Source organism: Sinohyriopsis cumingii, chromosome 17 (assembly GCF_028554795.1).
Source record: "Sinohyriopsis cumingii isolate HCF-2022 chromosome 17, ASM2855479v2, whole genome shotgun sequence".
NCBI lineage: Eukaryota > Metazoa > Mollusca > Bivalvia > Unionida > Unionidae > Sinohyriopsis > Sinohyriopsis cumingii.
The window spans coordinates 32,275,643-32,296,340 of NC_142977.1; the positions used below are offsets into that span (position 1 = coordinate 32,275,643).

General features: G+C 34.7%; 1 protein-coding gene across 1 annotated transcript in view; it reads right to left on the reverse strand.

Moving 5' to 3' along the window:
* Positions 1–2,480: 2,480 nt before the first annotated feature.
* The window catches only part of LOC149778367 (peptidoglycan recognition protein 3-like), a 35,196-nt gene continuing 16,978 nt past the window's right edge, over positions 2,481–20,698 (reverse strand). Inside the window, exons 7-13 of the mRNA XM_089938328.1 lie at positions 18,079–18,143; positions 17,555–17,639; positions 10,500–10,724; positions 9,725–9,791; positions 9,199–9,393; positions 6,850–6,963; positions 2,481–2,772 (exon numbers count right to left, since the gene is read on the reverse strand). Of these exons, the coding sequence (XP_089794454.1) occupies positions 2,558–2,772; positions 6,850–6,963; positions 9,199–9,393; positions 9,725–9,791; positions 10,500–10,724; positions 17,555–17,639; positions 18,079–18,143 (966 nt within the window). The 3' untranslated portion in view covers positions 2,481–2,557. The remainder of the gene's footprint in view (positions 2,773–6,849; positions 6,964–9,198; positions 9,394–9,724; positions 9,792–10,499; positions 10,725–17,554; positions 17,640–18,078; positions 18,144–20,698) is intronic.

Genomic DNA, 20,698 nt, shown 5'->3' on the forward strand with positions numbered 1-20,698 from the left:
CTGGGTAGGATTTCAGGGAAAGATTTCCTTTTTTGCTGACGTTGTAAAAAAAAAAACTGTTGATTTCACTAAAGATTAAAAAGAATTGATAACTACTGCTTGGGATTTTGAAAAAATCAATAACTAGGGAATTGAAATTTCAGTAAACAAACGTTTCTGCAATATTTTAGCCAAAGTTCATATATCCAAAGGACGCGCAACCCAATTTTCTTTGCTACGTGTATAGGCTCTTACAAAACGCAACAACAAAATAGTGAAGACAACAAGCTTTGTAAATTTAACAAATAATTTATTTCCCTAGAAAAACAAGGTAAAAATGAGAAAATGAACTTTTTGGTCTTACGAATTATATCCAAAAATAATCCAAGAACAATCCAAGAGTTAAAAAATAGAAGTCCTAGTAATAAAACGTCCTAATAAAACTGAGTCCGAATCCCGATGAAATCTAAAATTTAAGTTGATGGCCTATTCAGTAGTCAGCGTCGTGCTGATGTGTCTACCGTTCTTTGTTGAATCTCAGAAAATATTTCCAGTGTTTGATTGCTGTGTAAATTTCGATAACTGTCCTTGTCCAAGTACTTATTTACCGCATTAGTATTTCCAAGGAAAATAATCATTTTTCTTTAAAATAAAATGAAATAAATAGCTCCCAAACTGGTCACAACATGAAGCACTTGAACTCTTCAAGTGTTAAGGCACTAATGAATATTCTTTCTCAAAACGTCAATAATAAATCTAGTTACAACGCAAGGTTTGTAGGTAGGTAGGTATGCATGTTTGCACTTGATAGAATGTAAACATCAGACAATATAAAAGTAATGTCCACCAATATCAAGGCTCACTTCGATAGCATTCATAGTTTTAATTCTATGTCGCGTCCTACAATTTGGACGTGATTTTATTTTTTTAAAGTTGGTTCTGGATCCATGAACTGTGACGCACCATCAGGGACACCGTTGCCACCTTCATCAGCTGTTTATGATATACTGAAGAATCGTTTATAGCTCAGAAAGTTTTGAGTACTATGGATCCCTCATTTGTTGATGACTGATAGAAGAAAACAAAAACAGCGTTCGGGTTGCAACTGCCAAACTGATGCTTATCACATAAAATATGAATGACCAGAGACTTTTGGTGACAAAACATGGATATTTCGAAACCCGACTAAAAAAAATAATAACATTTGGATCGGAGTAAACGAGCAGAGATCACAAATCGCGTGGCACTGTAAAGAGAGTTTTATATACAACTGTTTTCGATGCAAAAATCCAGTTCATACAGGTAAATTTGTTTCCACTATTAACAATGCGCATTTGTATGTTATTAATATGTTGTCACAACGTTATGGAACACTAGCCAACCAGATATCCGCACACCGATTCAGAGGAATCATATATTTTAAAATGTTTGAATATATTATTGTGACTTCATTCTTTCTTCAAACTGACCGATACACAGGATAACACCTGACATATCCACAGGTATGCAATTGATGTAACATATGTAAATAACATTGATGTGACAATGTCGGAAAAGGAAAACACTTCTACTTCTGTTCAATGAATAGATTGTATAATCCAACCACTTTAAGAACACACGCCGACTGATATACTTGAATAAAGTTTACGGATAAAGTCATATCACACTCTCATGATGTGGTTACACTAACCCACAGTGGACGATCCATTTTGTGGAAGACCATTGTCTCTAATTGGCAAGAGGGGGATGGTTTCTTAATGGGGGCCCTGAGTGACCGAGTGGTCTAAAGCGCTCACCGTTACGGATCATCGCCATCTCACCTCTGCCTGCGTGGGTTCCATTCTCGGGCTCGGTCAATGTGGGTACGTGAGAAAGATTGCCCGTAGCTTCTTGTGAGTGGTTGGTTCTTTCTGGGGTTTTCCCGGGTTCTTTCCTCCACCATTTACACTGGCTACCATGTATAGCCTATCTTGTGCTTAAAAATGGTGTTAAACTCTATAACAACTTCCATCATGCCATAATTTTTTGCACTGCGATAAAATGACATTACAAACTATGCCCACGAAGGAAAATAGGTACATTCTTCTACTATGTATATACCTTTTGTTTTTATGTTGAACATTGCTGCCGTGTGAAAAGTCAACGAACGTCTTCCGCTTTAGGGCATGCTCATTTAACTTTTTTTTCCTTCAGTTTATTATGGGTAATTTATATTGGGAAATTGAACACAAGTGTTATTGAATGAATCATGTTTCAACTCGTATTTTGAACGATGTGAAATCATCGAGAACAGTATAAATATGAAATGTCTGAGTTTGATATTTTAGAACGTAATGAAAATAAGACTAGGAATATTTGTCAAGATTATGTTGATGAGCTATAATACGATACCTGAAATAGTCTGCATATTCCAGAACCAGTGTTTTCGGGAACAACAATGATCTCTCTCTCTCTCTCTCTCTCTCGTAACCAAAAAGAACAATCCGTCTTATCGTACTTAGTGAATTCCTAAACTCCTTTATTCGTCATGGTCAATCTTATTAACTTTTGGACATGATTAGTTCACATCTGGCGTAAATTATGCGTTATGTTTGCTGAAGTGTGGCCAGTGCTGGATAAGGTCATACAGTTTTGTTCCCGGACATGCTGTCTGGCCCACATCACGATGCCCATGGAGAATATAGCTGCTTGAAATCTTGTGATGAGCCACGCCACATGCAATCAATTCCTTAATGACAGTTAGAGTAGCGTTGTTCGGCGCGTGATCCATGAAATTTCCTATGACGCAAATTCCTGAAATAAATTTGAAGAAGTTAGAGACCAAACTTTGCTGCTGGAATGGCAAGAACAGACGATACATGAAACATTGTAAGAAATCCGGTATAAGGGGTCATTCATTAATGGTTGATCTAAGGAATAATATATCAATATGTGATCACTCTTGCTATACTGTGATTTAATTATCATTTTAATAGTCAGGCAGACTATATTTCAGTTTCATTATGTCAATGTTGAAATGGCATACTTTTTAATTACATATTTTTCGTTAAGTCATGATTGCACTCCAGTTTGTTGCCTCCATTTACCATTCAGTTGAACTACAAATAAAGAGAGTTTAATTTCCGAGGGATGACAATGTTGCAGTAGTTTCAATTTAATCTGAATGTACCACTATAAATATTCACGTCTTGTTTTGTTTAATTATTGTGTGTTGGCTCTTATCCATGATTATATGTTATGTATATAACATATTATCATGGATAAGATATTCTGTGGTTAACTGTGGTTAGTAATCGGGTTTAGAGCCTACGTGAATAATGTCCTATTATTCTGTAAACAACATATTACATAGTTAATATGTCTCTATGATTTCAGATTATGTATTAGATTCGTTATTAATTGGAGGTAAACATTTTTACAGATGTTGAAATCAAGGTCTAGCTTTAGAACTTATGAATGTTCTAGAAGCAGGTTGTTTAGGAATTTGATTCGAAAATTACCAGCATCCTGGCTCTGTGATTGTGTCTTAGCTTACTATATTTATGTTCCTTACCTAAAAATACTCATATCTGTCCTAACATCAGTCTTTAGAGGAATCACTTTTAGTTGTGTTTCAGTTATATTTGATGGGAATTATTTTAAATTATTCGCTGGAATCTCAAAGTACTCAATATTGTCAGTCTAAAAAACTATTTGGGGCTTTATGTGAATTCATTCAAGGGCATTTTGGATTCTATAATTGTAATAATAACAAGGCAGTTGGCACATTAGCATATTCGAGGCTATTGGCACATCAGCATGTTCAATATTGAAATTTATTCGGAACACCACTGCAATTTTTTTATAACTCTGTACATTTGGATTTGTCATAGAACGGCTGTGACTATTTTAGGATATCATTCACTGTAGGTTATTTGATGAATTTGACAAAACTTGTTGGTTCTCGCTCTTTTCTTTTCCTTTCGCTAAGAGCATTAAGTCGTTAAAACACACAGATTGTTTTATATGAATATCGTTTTTAATGCAGGTTTAAAGCATCTTGACCCGGTATATGTATTACACGCAAAGTGAGCTCACTAATTTTCACAATTTGAAAGAAAACCTGAAATTTGAAAAAATTGTAAGATGAATTTTATTGATTTATTACATATTTTGCTTAGCTGGACGCAACACTAAATACAAATAAATAATTTCAAATGCACAAGATTTACATTCGTATTCGTATAATAAGTAAACGTCGCAAGAAGACTGAATTTGCTACAAATATTCAAACTAATTAAGACTTATCACTTTTCGTTAAGTGAATCACGTGATCGAGGAGAACAGAAGTTAAAATTGTATCTATTTCGTCAAATTATACTGCTAACTTACCTTGTTAAAACTGAAGGAAATCATAAAAAATTACTCTTTAGTTTTTTAAACTGCGGCAAGGCATTTGATCATTGTAATCTGCACATAAAACACCCAAATTGCCTGCTTACTCCTGACAGTCTAATATCACAGGGGATACTACCAAGAAAAGTAATTAAGTTTAATAGTACAGGGAATACTACAAAGCAAAGTAATTAAGTCTAATAACACAGGGGATACTACCAAGCAATGTAATTAAGTCAAACAGTACAGGAGATACTACTAGCCAAAGTAATTAAGTCTAAAAGCAGAGGAGATACTACTAAGCAAAGTAATTAAGTCAAACAGTACAGGAGATACTACTAGCCAAAGTAATTAAGTCTAAAAGCAGAGGAGATACTACTAGGCAAAGTGGGCCCCGAGTGGCCGAGTGGTTTAAAGCGCTCTCTGTTACAGATCACTGCCATCTCATCTCTGTCTGCGTGGGTTTGAGTCTAGGATTCGGCCAATGTGGGTAAGTGAGAAAGCTTGCCAGAAGCTCCTCGTGGGTCGGTGGTCTTTACCAGGGTTTACCCGGGTTCTTCCTCCACCATTAATACTGGCCGCCATGCATAGCCTATCGTGTGCTGAAAAATGACGTTAAACCCCACAACAACAACAACTTGTCAAAGTAATTAAGTCTAATATCACAGGGGATACTATTTGGCTAAGTAATTAAGTCTAATATCAAAAGGCATACTACTAGGCAAATTAATTAAGTCTAATATCACAAGGGATACTACCAAACAAAGTAATTAAGTCGAATAATACAGTGGATACTACCAAGCAAATGAATTAAGTCTAATATCACAGGGGATACTACCAAACAAAGTAATTAAGCCCAATAGTACAGGGGATACTATCAAGCAAAGTATTTAAGTCTAATATCACAGGGGATACTACCAAGCAAAGTAATTAAGTCTAATAATACAAGGGATACTACCAAGCAAAGTAATTAAGTCAAATAGTACAGGGGATACTACCAAGCAAATTAAGTCTAATAGTACAGGGGATACTACTACGCAAGGTAACTTTGTGTAACTGAAACCTCCTGATTTGGATTGTTTTTACTAGGACCTTTTTAATCAGACGAGTGTCGTATCCAGATATATAATAAAAATATCGTGGAAAATGTTTTAAATATTTATAAATTACATTACACTTTTGTTGCGCGGAACCCCTGCATTTTCAAGTTAAGTGATCACGATATCTTACTTTATATATTTCAAAGATAGATTCATTTTTGTACCTGCTTCAACTTGCGCGACTTCACAAGTAGGCGAGGAATGCATGTCTAACCGTTTCCCTACGACTGCTTCGTTAGTAACCCATTTGTCACAGATATGATACATATTGTAGAAATGTAATGCATGCTGTCTTCATTAGTAAACGTTATTTGGTAGCTCGTTTATTGCTGCATTTACCCGTGCCTCTGTCTAGTGGAATTTGCCTTTAGAAAGAATAATAATTTTGGCATGGACTTATGATTCCAGAGCAGTATCATGGGGTTTTTAATTTTAGACAACAAATTGAAGCTGGAAAAGGGGTAGATTAGGGGTAACAGTCAAAATTAGGTGGTTGATGAATGTGGGGAAAACATTTTCAAAAATCGATCAACTGAGGTCATAGATAAGGAATGTGAAATCTACAGTTTATGATACACAATTTATTGATTTTACCAAGGAGATATCCATTAGTCTTTAAATATTATGAAAAAGCTGTGGAAGTCGTCTTCTAAACGGATGAAAAACGAATAAAACGCTCAGCCAGTAGCATTCAAAACTTTACGAAAAACGCAGAACCAGTAGCCTTAAAAATATATGAAAAAATGCTTTGGCCAATGGTCTTCAAAACTAAGTATATATTAATCGTTTCTTTAGTTGTCATCAAACGTTTGTGACAAACGCCGAGTCAGTATACGAAAACAATCTGAGCCAGTAGCCTTCAAAAGTATATGGACAAATACGCTGGGCCAGTCGTCTTCAGAAATGATTGAACGTTGAATCAGTGGCTGGCAACAAATGATCTGTACTAATTCTAAGTCTTTGTTCATTTTGTACTGCTTTACTATTTACCTTTGCCTACTTGAAATTAAATCATACACTTTGTTTTGTCACTAATGTTATATGTCAATTTCTATGAGAAGCGTCAATGTTTATTAAAGCAACCGAAGCGTAATGACATTAATGACAAGTGTTGTAAAAAGAAAAAAAAAAACACACAAAAAAACACCTCACTTATATCACCCATTTCTTCTGGCTCAGTTAAAGTAATCAGTGTCAAATGTCTTATGAACGAAAACTAATCATGTTTCGTCTGACTAAAACTTCATCTCAGACAATAACTTAAATACCTGTACAAAAATATTATTTATGTATATTTCGTATTGTATAAAGGTTCTGCGTATAAATTGTCATGTATTCGCATCCCACTAGACTTTAGAGAAAGTCACATGCCATTCACATATAGACCAAATCTTACCTAGACCAACACTATTGTAGTTGTATGTATGTGCACCGATTTCATCCCACCCTCTGCCTTCATACACATGGGCGTCCTCCCCGACGATGAAACTGTAGCCGATATCTGACCAATCTGTAACATTCGTGCAAATTAAATATGAATAAAGGAAGCTCTTGTCTGGATGTATTGTGGTTACTAGTCAAAGTGTTCGAACACGAATCCATTCCAGAACAGCGGTCTCTTCTCCCACCTTTTGTGCGTAGAAACCTGAGATCTTGATTTCTCATAAGAGACATTAAGATTTTCCATCCATGATCTAAAGAGGATATTCTAATAATCACATCAAGTATAAGAATCATGAGTACTCAATTGCGATCATGAAATTTGTTTGCGGGTTGCTATTTGTTTTCTAAAAGTCAGATAAACCGGTTCACTTTGGATTCATCAGCATATCCTGCATTATATCTGATTATGACAAACTCAGACAGGAAAATTTGTGTTCCCAGTAAAAGAAAATACGGAAATTTGGAGGTTTAAATGTGATCATTAGAACAGAAGGGATGGGCAAAGCTCTTTAATCAAACTGCCTCTGCGCAATATAAGCCTTTCAAATTTATACTGTACCTATTGTCGGCTGGTCTAGTTTTCTAGTATCACCGGCTGCTTCCTCTCTATTGATAACACAATCGCGCAAGTAACTGAACGGTTTGTATAAAAGTGCTATGATTTCCTTGTATTAATCTGGAGTTCGCCAGTTTGACTTGTGATGTAATGTGATGTGATGTGATGTGATTTGGATTTTTAACGTAGCTTTAACAGTATTCAGTCATATCGCTACGATGTCTGCAATGTGGCTGTTTATAGTGATGTCTAGCACTGGGGCATAATGCCGCAGACATGTAGCATGATGTCCCACCCAGTCATATTATCCTGACACCAGGCCGACCAGTCCTAACACTAACCTCTTAATGCTGAGCGCCTAGCGATGAAGCTGTTAGTACAATTTTTGTAAGTCTTTGGTATGACTCGGCCGGGGATCGAACCCACGACCTCCCGCACCAAAGGCGGACGCTCTAACCACTAGGCCACCAGAGTGGTCGCCAGTTGGACATGACTCGAAGGTTAAATATTCTTACATCTACAGTTTGTCCTGTGATTGGCCGATTTCGACCATTTCGAATCAGAGGAAATTTAAAAAACACCCCGACAGAGTGTCGAACGAGGAAACTCATATAATGTAATGTTCGTGATTTAAATCGTGTACAAGACAAACTATGCAGAAAACTTTGACCAATGTAAAATTTGTATTGAAAGAAATATGATCTTCACATGAACGTGAATCGATGAAGAATTTATCCGCGGAGTTTGTCACCTTGCTCCAGCCCCAAAATTTAGTTTGAGGATCAGATGTGAAACATTCCATTTTATCGAAACAATTTATAATCATAGATGGTAACATCTGCTCCCAAAATTATGGACGAGTACTTGATAACTGTATTTGGTTTGTAATTGCTAGCCATTTACCATAAATCTTCAAATATTCTATAAGAAAATATGCTGTTAATACAATCCAAGTAGTTGAGCAGTATAAATGTGAAAATCAAACAATCAACTTAAATCTATGTGTTGACGTGCATAGGGTCCAGATTTAACATCGTCTGTGTCCGGCATTGACTCAAATGTAAAATCCACAATCAAATATAAATACTCCATTCGAAATTATACCTGGAACAGGAACTTAGAACTGTATTTACTTAACTTCGGACTATATTCAAAATCTAAATAAGCCAATCTCACAACGTGTGAAACAAGTGTTAAAATCACTGGATGCTGCCACAAAGTATTAAAACAAGTACCTTCAATTACTATACTGAAATAAGAATTTCTAATGCACTCATGTTATCATAGTAAAATTCAAAAGGTTATGTCATACATTATCCACATACGTCGCTACACTATAGCCCCATCATAGTGGACATACATTAAGAAGGAAAGAACCACCAATGTTCATTTTGACATTTGAAATTTACATTAATAAATATCTCCTGATAATTCACGTAAATCTCCAATTCTTATTTATAAAAAGTACTGAAATCGTAAAACGTGATGACACTTGCTAAAAGAACAAAAAACATATTTGGATGACCTTCGATGAATTCGTAAGAGATTCCACATATTCAATTCACTAAACACTATTATTTGTTTTCAAGCGACGTAAATTTATAAAATTTTAGTGACAAAGCTTTATATGCGATGAGGTGAAATAGCGTGAATCATAGTAGTACGGTAGAGTTATCTGAGTGAAATAACAAATGTTGATGATAAGACCTTTTTTAAAATTTGTGTCACAAACTAATTATTACTTACGGTGGCCGTCCATGTGATAATTTTGATAAGAGCGTACTTTTGCAATGCAATCAGTCTTGTTATGACAACCAGGAGAAGCCCCGTGGTGTATGAAGACGTATTTAGGGGTCGCCGGAAGGTGTCCCGAGTGGCTTGTTGGGGCCCTGGCTCCCCATTCGGCACGGGTTACGATATGTGGGCAGCCGCTCAGCTGAACTGATGTTTTGATATGTGAACAAAAGATTGCCGTTTAATAATAGAGTCAGTGATGCCCAGATATTACGATAGAAGAAAATCACTTTTTAATTTTTATCGTTTTGTTTCTTCTTTTACCTTAAACGTTTATCACAATATTTGGTTTTTAGGATTCGTATGAGATTATTTCATACGTTGGTTTTTGTCTCTTCTATATGGTATACATATTTACGACAAAGTATGTGACTCTGAAATTATATCTATTACAAAGCAATTTACTTCCACGACCTAGTACTTGTTAGTGAAAGAAAACACGGATTACTTTCAAGATTAGTTCAAGTGTTTGACTTACCTGCTCTTCTATGTTTATCTAAGTTGCAAAGTTTAATGTTCACATAGCTTTTGGAAATCCACGCTTTCTGTAACAAAACATTTACTGTTTAGAAGAGTGTTGTAAAAGCATAAACATTAAGATAGATACAACGTGGAATAAAATATAATTTTGTACATGGACAAAATGAATACATACTGATAATACCATATTTCCTACTGATACACAGAAATTTTCCAGTTTGTAATATGTTAAAAACTAAATTCCTTTATCTAAGGCGATGTTAAAGACAATGGACATCATTTTCTACGGCTTGTTGTTTAATTTAAGGCCCATACGAATCTGAAGTAAGCCAGCATGTCGACGATTCTTACGCTAACGAAGTTTAAAGCACATAAAACATTCGTGAACAATGATGGAAAAACCGGTTTAGGAGAAGAACCAAAGATGAAATTGCTAAGAGATTTATTTACATTAAAACTCGTTTCAAAGGACAGTCTACAACTAACACGCTGTTATTACTTTGTATTTACACATGAGTAGAGCATTCCTATCTGAACAAGTTACTATCTTTCACTGTCTATTCATACTTACGTGTGTGGTCATATACGAAATGGCAAAACATATGGTGCTTGATATTACGATGGAAAAGTTCATTTCTGTATGACTCAATATTGATATTTGTTTTATTACTTTTTAATTAAGTGTATAGAAATAAACAAAAATGTTTTATTTGTATTTCTATTTACATATATTTCGTTTGGCTGTTCAATCTTGACAACAATTCATCATTTACCTGTCCATTATAATCAACGCTCGCCCATGTAATTCCATCTAACCCAATCTCGTCATGATCGTGGTATGTAAGGCAGTCTCCAACTGAGAGTGATGTTAGAGCGTGACTAGTAAGACTGGGTCCAGATAAGACATTTAAAGGGATGTCGGCACATGCGCATTGTCCAGCATAAACCTCTTCCGTGCACGCGAGGAAAGCAAAACACGCCAAAAACAGTGAATTCATCTGGAAAATTAAACTATAGGCTCCTTACATTTGTATATTTTAAGACCGTTCAAATTTTCCGTCCGTCGTTTTTATGTTATCTAATATTTCATATTTCGTCTAAATTTTTAAAGTTGTGATTATCAACGTGAACCTGACATCAAGTTGGTTCTTCTACAATGATGTTATTATCAACAGAAACCGTATATAAAGTTGATTCTTCTACAATGATATTATTATCAATAGAAACCTGACATCAAGTTGGTTCTTCTACAATGATGTTATTATCAACAGAAACCGTATATCAAGTTGATTCTTCTACAATGATATTATTATCAATAGAAACCTTATATCAAGTTGGTTCTTCTACAATGATGTTATTATCAACAGAAACCTTATATCAAGTTGATTCTTCTACAGTGATGTAATTATCATCAGAAACGCAAGACATTGATCCTATATCAACAATGATGTAATTATCAACAGAATCTCATGAGCAGCTGTGCTGCAAAAAGGAGTATCATCAAACATACCTTTCGCAAATGTCCGATTTGAACAAATGGACTTGGAATTATCAGAGACAGTGTCAAACGTTAGGCATGATCATTCTGATAGAAAGGTCATACAAATGACCCATCACAACACGTCAGTCATAGGATAACATATCTCTTGACATTTAACCAGAGCTAAATGCTACGAAGCTCAATGTATTCTTACCAGATATTACGTTAAAATAAGAAAGAAGTGACAAAATGTGAACATTGTGTATATACAATAGACCAAAAAGGTAGATCGATAAATGGATGCGGTATATTATTAGTACTCTTGCAACAACAAGAACCACAACAACTACTACTACTATCAATGTAAACAGTGATGAAAAAACGATAATCATATCTTTCTTGTGAGCAGAATCGCAATTACAGAATGATAATTACAATCACGAAGGGTTATGAATTTTTGTTTTAATATATCCTGTTGGAGTCGGAACATATTCATCATATTTTGCTCACAAATGCATTGGATTGTGGTTTGGGGTAGTGAAGGAGAATATCAAAGATAAAGCTAACAGGGGTCTGGTGTGACGGGTTGTTATGCCGCCACTGTGGTTGATGTATTATGGTTGGGGTGGGGTGCTCCCAATATTTTATTTAGATTATTATAGACGTCCCACCCAGGCTCGATTTTGGTTGGAAGTTAAATTAGTGAAAGATAGATGTAAAGCTCCGAACTCCCAGTCAGCAATACCGACGGTTCAATGATTGAATATACAAAAGAGTGAAATTCAATGAATAACAATTTAATTACAATTCACTAGTCAAATGATTAAAATTTCCCAAGTACTCTCATTACGATCTACCCTGTGATAGTCTATTGCATCACCTGATCAGTAGTGTGAGATATGTTGCCACCTGTCCTTGTATTCTTCTCATTTGTGTATTCTTCTCACCTTTACCTCCAAATCCTTCTCCTCTTCCTCCCGGCTTTCTCCAAATTCTTTCTCCTCCTCGACTTCTCAATACCCCTCTTTCTTCTCCACTTTCTACTCCTCGACTCCTTTTCCGCTTTCTCGTCGACTCTCTCCACCAACTAGATTTGTCGAATCCGACTGCTCTGCTAGTCACACTTCCGTATCCCTTCTTAGAGACTCGAGGCTCAACTGAACCGGAAGTTCTGTCCCCCAAAAGCTTCCTGTGAAAATACAAGGACTGTACAATAGTTTCCTTAGCCCTCTCATCTCACACTACCCCCAGCCTATCATCAGATAACGGCTATTAACTTTCTTCAGTCACGCATTAATTCACATCGAAATGCTCATACGTTTTAGTATGGTAAATAAAATAATAATAATAAAATAATAAAAGCACGGTATCCATTACTTCTCAGACATCAATCAATAAATTGAGTCACATCATTACATATTCGTACTCCCATTATCTTAAACAATGTCACAACAATCAGACGCATTTCTGTACATTACAACTCATACAAAGTGCACAAATATTCACATATCCATGCTCTGATATATCCATACATCTATATTAACTAACCTTACACACTTCAACTATTTTCCAAATTCACAATTCAAGCATGTGTAAATTTTAACATATCACATGAATAAATGTACTAGTTGACTACGAAGTAACCTATAGCGAATGAAAAAATTAATTCTGACCACAAGTTAACGATCAACAAGATTCCCTACATAATACTCAAATACGCTTGTATATGAACGCTACAAAGGTACTTCTATGTACTAAACGATCCTAGTAATGAAGTATACATACTACACATAATTACAATTACAATGCCTTAATATTCTACAAAAATCGAACAAATAACTTACTGACCTTTATGAAGCATTGTCTTTCATTAGAATGTCCTCTCTAAGTTTTACCACCAAATTACGAGTGGCTTCCTTGGAGTAACCCTATTTTGCTCAGCATTCTTCCCAGGTGAGACTAAATTTTTGCTTGCTAGTTAGAAGTTATAAATCGGATCAAAATTGTTATCACACTTCTATCTCAATTCCTATTGGGTGTCGCTTTAACCCGATCCAATCAAACTTAGGGGACAATGCCCTTCTCGCTGTCTGTCCACGTGGGGACGGATTTAGAACACGCCCCGGTCCCTCGCAGGTTCCTCTGATCTTAGGACTAAGCTGTAACACATAGGTATGATGTCGCGCGATCCAACACCTGTGCCGATTCAAGATGTCGGGTCTTCTCTCTATTCACTGTAACCTAGCGTAAGAGATTAACTCTAGCCTGCGGCAATGTTTAGACACCAAACCATGGCTTTTCATAATACCTTAATTTATACACGACTTACGAAATGGGGCTGAGCAAAAGCGACATGCGGCAAAGTCATTTAGTTTTGAAAGGATGATTAAAAGGTACAGTTTCGGCAACTGATACTATCTACTGCTACCATGTAGACATTATTTCAGAACTAAATTAGGTTTCTAATGGAATATAAAACACCTCTGGGTATTCGCAGGTCACGTGTGAAGTTAATATTGGTCCGAAGCTATCTTATAAAAGATATTTGTTTATCTTTAATAGCGTTTCTATTTAAAGACAACAGATTTGAACCAGACTAATCCGTATCCACGGCAGGTTCTCCCTCTCTTCTCGTGGGTGTATATGTATTCTTGATATGCTATTCCTGTTGCATTCTCTGAGTAAAAAATATTTCTGCTAGTGAAATTGTTTTTCTAATTCCTTGTCAAATAAAGAAAATAATAATGCAAATCAGAAATTCATATGACACGACGAAAAAGGTTCCATTTTCTTTACGATATCTTAGTGGCATCTGGATTGTGTTTGCCCTACAAACCATCACGAAAATATCTTACTTTAAAGGTACATTCAGCTTAGAAGTCTATCGTTTATATATATATATATATATATATATATATATATATATATATATATATATATATATATATATATATATATATATATACACTTAACGGTGGTCAGCATAATAACCCCCACCCCGCTTCATCACACTCACTCTCGATCAACATCAACATTACGCTTAGAACACAACAATAATCACCGCAGCGATGGAAATGTACAACATAACTATTGGACTGAAATAGTTTACTGTGACAAAAAGACATAAATAAGGCTTACATAGTTCTTTTGTTTTCCCCAGTAGACAACGACATAGCTTGTCGCCCACATCACAATATCCATGGCGAACATAACTGCTAGTTTTTGTGATTATTTGCACGCTTTTTCGCGTTGATAATGGTGTGTTACCGCCACATTATCTACAAAATGCACACAAAAGTACATTCCTGAAAGAGATGACTGGGCAATATAAAGATTTGCGAGAATAAATCGAGAAAGAAAATGTTGACATATTTTAATAAGATTGTGTTAAATATATGCAATCATACAGTTTATTCATGTTAGCTTTGTTAATTTTGATATCGTCGAATGCTAGTTTTTATTTGTATCGTTATCATGTGTGTTGTTACACTGGAATTAAATATGGTTAAAAGGAGTATAGACAATTATATGTTGTATTGCCTTGAATCAAACTCACATCAATTGTATTTTGTCCGATCTTTATTAACAATATTGACGCAGCATGTTTTACTATAATAGTGTTTTCTTGTCCTGTGCTACCATCCACAAAATAATGACGATCCGGCAGCAGGAAGTGGTGTCGTTTTGTAATTTGGCTTGTTATTTAATATCAAATTTCATCTTTTCCGTTATGTAAATTCAGGACATAAAAAGTTACTTAATTAAATAACAATATGACCATTCATTAATAGTTGTTGACATCATTGATCCATTTTTATTCATAAATAGTTTTGTATTGGGCATTTAGAGTCGAAAAATAGTTGTATTCGCTGGAAAACGTCTATATTCAGGTACACAGTTAAGAGACACTCAGTGGAGAACACGGTCATTTAGATGTCGCCTAATGGTTGGATTCACTGAAAGATCAACATTTGTGCTTATGGTCGTTTGTGATCTTGCTAAATGGTTGTATTCACTAGGAAATATCTGGCATCAAGCAGATTATGCATTACATTTGCGGAAATGGTCATTTAGATGTTGCAGAATGGTTACATTCACTGGGCCGTCAACATTAATACCAGTTATGATCAGACATTTATATGGAGTTGCATCCTTGAACATTTAGATTCGGCCAAATGATAATATACAATGGGGAACGTAATCATTTATGGCACTGATGTATTTTCTGTAGCATTTTAGATCCGGCAAATAAAGAGGATTCGTAGGTTATTGCATTTATATGGAAGATATGAAAGATTTTCTCTGAGTAGTACTGCACGACCCTTTTATTACATACTCATTCTGTTTTTCTATCGAAGGCTTGATTATAAAAAACACTATAATAAACAAATTAATTGAATTCGTGCTGTATTCCAAAATAAGTACACAACCAAAGTGTTATCAATACACAGTAATAATTGTATTAATGAGCACCACCCAGCGTCATTTGAACTTCGTCTTAGTTTAAATTCTCGTTTTGGTCTACTTGAAATTAAAATTAAAGCCATATTGTGAATGAATGAGCATTGAAACAACTTTTCCAGCTGGTTTGGAATGGTTTTATTTTGATTTTTGTTGATCCAACGCAATGCTGCTTTTCTGCTTGTGATGGAATCGATTTACTTGGTCAATTCCGAATTATTTGCGTGTGATTTGAGCATTTAAATCATCTGCACCCGTATTTATTTTCTGTCGTTTATTGTCTAGAATCATAATGGTGGGAAAATATGTATTCTTTTAATTTGTATTGTCAAGAAATTATATTCTGAGGAAATTCAACATGCATGAAGGTAAGGATATTTATTGCCATTCTTATTACCAGCTAAAGAAGACGTATATTTATGCCCTGTCATTTGCATGCTTTTTGTTATGGAGCCCCAACTATGATCTTTATGGCTTCTATCGGTTGTCTAACCTGAAATCAAAATATTTGAACGGGGAGACTTGCAAAGCCGATGATGTGTGGCAGTCCATTTATTCAGCGGAAACAATGCTGCTTCTTCGTCTTGGCTTATGGTCCTGATAACCTCACCTTCTTAACAAAACCATGAGCTGCATTTATGTCTCTAATTTAGTGTTCTGTCTGACTTGTAAAATGGCACGTCTGTGATAGATACACCTACGTGATAGCACCTGGCCGCAATATAGGTTGCTATGCTATTCGTATTTACTCTAGAGAGCAGAGGTCATAGTCTGAATCATTCCTTTTGCAAAAAGTTATTAATATTTCAAATAAATAACTCTTTAAATGATCAGAATGGTATTTTCAATTACTGCGTCTCATATGTTTGCATTGAACATTGATAAAATTGCGTTCATACGTTTGCTCTTTTGAAAGTTCCATTTGTGGACGAAACAGCTTGTTTAGTTCATCCACAAACAACTTTAATAAATCAAATTCTAATGTATCTATTACAAGAGCTTACAATGTTTCTTGCAGAGTAGTTCCTAATGCACGGTACTATTGTTAGACAAACATGCAATGCAGTATGAATCTGAGCAGTATGGAAAAATACTGACATTTCCGACAGTGCAAAGTTAATGGAAATATAAATGAGCATAGAGTAATATTTGGTTATTGAACCTAGATAATAATTATTGTGGAATAAACATAGGCTGTGAAGATCTTAATACAGAATCATTGTTATGGGATATATGCCATTTTAAGGAAAGTAGAGACAATGATACGGAATTAGTAACTGCATGCAACATTAGCAATGTTGAAATAAATTTATGTGTATTTTCGACATGCTCAGATTACGTCGTTTATTCCATGCAACAATCAAATAATATCATAAAACCTAATTGGTACAATTACTGCCATATATACGAGATTGAAACTAGGTCTCCCAATACACGAACCAAACAAGGGACTTAACTTTTAAAAAAAAACAACTAATATTAGACCTGGTGATACAGTTGTATGATACGCTTATCAGGATAATGTAAAAACATGTACAGACTTAACTGCAAGTTTTTCTGCTGTTTAAAAACACTAACATCATCGAGGATTATGTTAAACGGAAAAATGGGCCAATGTGCTACACACATTTTGATAAATGTTTATTGATTTAAATCTTGATTTCATAATCATATAATTTATAACGACCGAGGTAGTATACCAATGATTCAGCATAATCCGCAATATATTGAGAATCCGCAGTCTCGAATATTACTTGTTTGTCTGCTCTCTATCGATTTAAATTTTAACGATTGTTTATAAGCACGAGGTTTATCTCCAAAAACGATTTTTGGCAGGCGGTTGTAATATGTACATTTACAGCTCCACTGATTACTTATATTACTGACAACATTTAGAACTGTCAGATCAAGAATCAGAGCACCAAGTCCACCAGACAACACGAAATAGTCATCATAATCATCCGAATCCCATCTGTTTAATGAAAGTAATCATCAGAACAAAATTGCGTGTGAAATGTTCTTATTAGAGAATTTATCTTTTCGTTAAGTTGTGTGGGTATGTGGTTTGGAATTTTAACTTAGTTATAATAATATTTCAGTCATATGGCTACAATGTCTGCAGTGTGGCAGTTCATAGTCATGTCCAGCACTGATGCATCATGCCGCATGCATGTGGTATCATGTCCTACCCAGTCGCATTGCCCTGATTCCAGGCCAACCAGTCCCAAAACTAACATCTTAATACTAAGCGCCAAGCTAGTACCATTTTGATAAGTTTGGTATTACTCAGCTGGGGTTCCAACAGGCAATTTACCGCATCCGAGACGGATGCTGTAACTACTTAGGCCACCGGAGCGATCGTTAAGTTTTGTTTACTCATATCTATATTTATATTTATTAAATATACAGACGTGTCACCTGTGCTAAGGTAAGCACCAACTCCACCAGTCACACCTACAAAACCATGAATGTGTTCCTAGAAAGACAAAAACCAAGGACTATCATTAAATTTAGTTTGGTTGTTACCATTGTTTAGTTTCTTACCATCAGCAACTGTTCTTGAATATTTGATTGTCACTTTGTATTTTTCTCTTTCACTTTTGAAAGTCCAATGAATAGCAAACATTGTTGGTTGACAAAAAACAAAAAAAAGCAAATGCTAATGATATTATCAATAATCGCTACACCATCTCTATAAGAATAAACAGTTTTTTATAAATGTTGTTCGAAAATGTTTGTATATTGTTTATTCTTTCATTCCTAATACAAGAAACTATTTTTGTCGGTGGTCGATTTATTATGCACTGTAGTGCTGCTCCAGTGCAAATTTATATTGATTTACATCAATGTAAAATATATATATTATTTTCAATTCTCTAAATATAACGTTTAAGCACACACTTCCTTTCAATCCTGATACTGACATTCTAAAAATGATTATCATTATCAATTGTCCATCCCATGATAGCACAATAGTATTTAAATAGTTGTCCCAATTGCATCAATAATTTTGAAAATGCCGTTTATCAACGTATTCTTGTCGCTGTTTCCTAGTTCGCATATGGATTTCCTATATTTCTTATCATATACTTTTTCATTTAAAAACCGGATGCTATAGTTATTTATCAAACAAAAGTGGTCTGCGTTTGTTTTCTCCTTTTATAACAAGAAGCCAATCTCTGTCTAGAATGGTCACATGCATAAAAATCAGTACGATTTTGAGATCACCAAATTTGACTATAAACGTATGACTTTATTTTGTAATATCACCGTAGCAAAGACTTTATGTGCTTTTTATCGTTGATTTTCAAATCCAGTCACCTATTAACGTGCCTACAGATTCTCAGAATATTTTCCGTTAACAAGTTACTAAAATCATTGAGTGCGCATGTTCATGATCTAAGATACTTGCGAGTTGATGATCCTCCATGTTGAAGTCGTCATTTTATTATCGCCTACAGGATTTTGGATTAGTCCCCTCGTCGACCACGTTTATAAAATTTATGACCACGTATGTGGTCACGTGATTAGTTGTGATAATCTCAGGATGTTATCTACTGTACGTAATTTCCGAAACATAGCTACTTATATTAACTGTTTATATAATTAATGGGAATATATGGATATATGGTTTATTGGTCTGTGATCCAGAGAAGTAAACAAACTATGAATGTTGTTAAATCGTTGTTTAAATCACTATAGTAAACATCATAAAGTAAAATCATATGAAAAGGGCAAAAATGCACCCAATTTCATTAACTAAGAAGGAGATATCAAAATTTATATTTTTTGAATAAAATCGATATATAATACGATAATTTTTAAAATCATGCCTCTTGTTGTATTGACAACAAAATATTAATAGATTATCTTTGGCTTGTTATCTAATGTTGTCCGATAACATGTTTAAAATGTTGGTTCTATCCATTTCATGAATTTGCCTTTTTTGGAGTCCAGAAAAGTTTAATTTATAATTTGAGAACCACATAGTACAATTAAACATTTCATTACTTGTTATATCTCTTAGATAATTCCTTTGTGAAATATATATGGCATTTCATTTTGTATTAACATATTACTAGATATACATACTTCGCTTGATTTTGTTACAGCTTAAAGAGAACCAAAAAGTAATAGAAAGAATGAAAAAGGTAAACTCATGCTTCAAGAGCAAATACGATAATAATAAAAAAGAAACAGAATGTTCAAGAGTAGGCTTAAAGGGGAAATTTTCTATTAATGTAGACGTAATTGACAATATTTCCAACAAATTAATGATCTTTTCCCCAAAATAAAGGCTCAAAATATTGAGTATGCATTCTAGAAACAAAAGGCCTGTGTAAACGTTACCAAGGTTAACAACAATTGTAATTCATTTAAGAATGAACGACTGCTAAATCTAACGGCTTGGTCTAATTTACTCAAACAGTGCATTATATGGCAGGAGTATGGACAATGTTTGAAATCAGGTTTCTAGTTAAATGTGCAACTGATCTGAGGCCACAGTTTAATTCGAGGAAATTTGTGTACAATGATTTGGTTGGTATCAACATTATAAAATACATTAAATAAATCAATGCCTGCCGATTTTGTCAACTTCAATATCAGAAAGCCTATATTATAATCATCTGAAAACACAATATTGTAATAATATGACTTGCACTTATGTTCCTCGTCTTTATGGTGACGTATTCATCAACATGACAAAATATTCACCTATACAATGAAAACAAGTACTCGTGCTACTCATAACAGTAAAGTGTGTGACCAATTTGACGACGATGGAGAAGGAAACATCATTTACGTGTTTGCTTCCCTCTCATAAAAATGTACGTAAAGAAAATGTCCAAAGCAACTTCTAAACTAAAACTAAATCACGACCTTGAGAAAAATTGCATTTGAAGCAAGATACGAAACAAAGGGATACAACAACCTTGGATGCATTGAACAAATAAAACACGTTCCCTTGACTGGATGGCAAAAAGCAAACAGTTGATAGTATAAGCCAATTATCACGAGGTCTCTACGAGA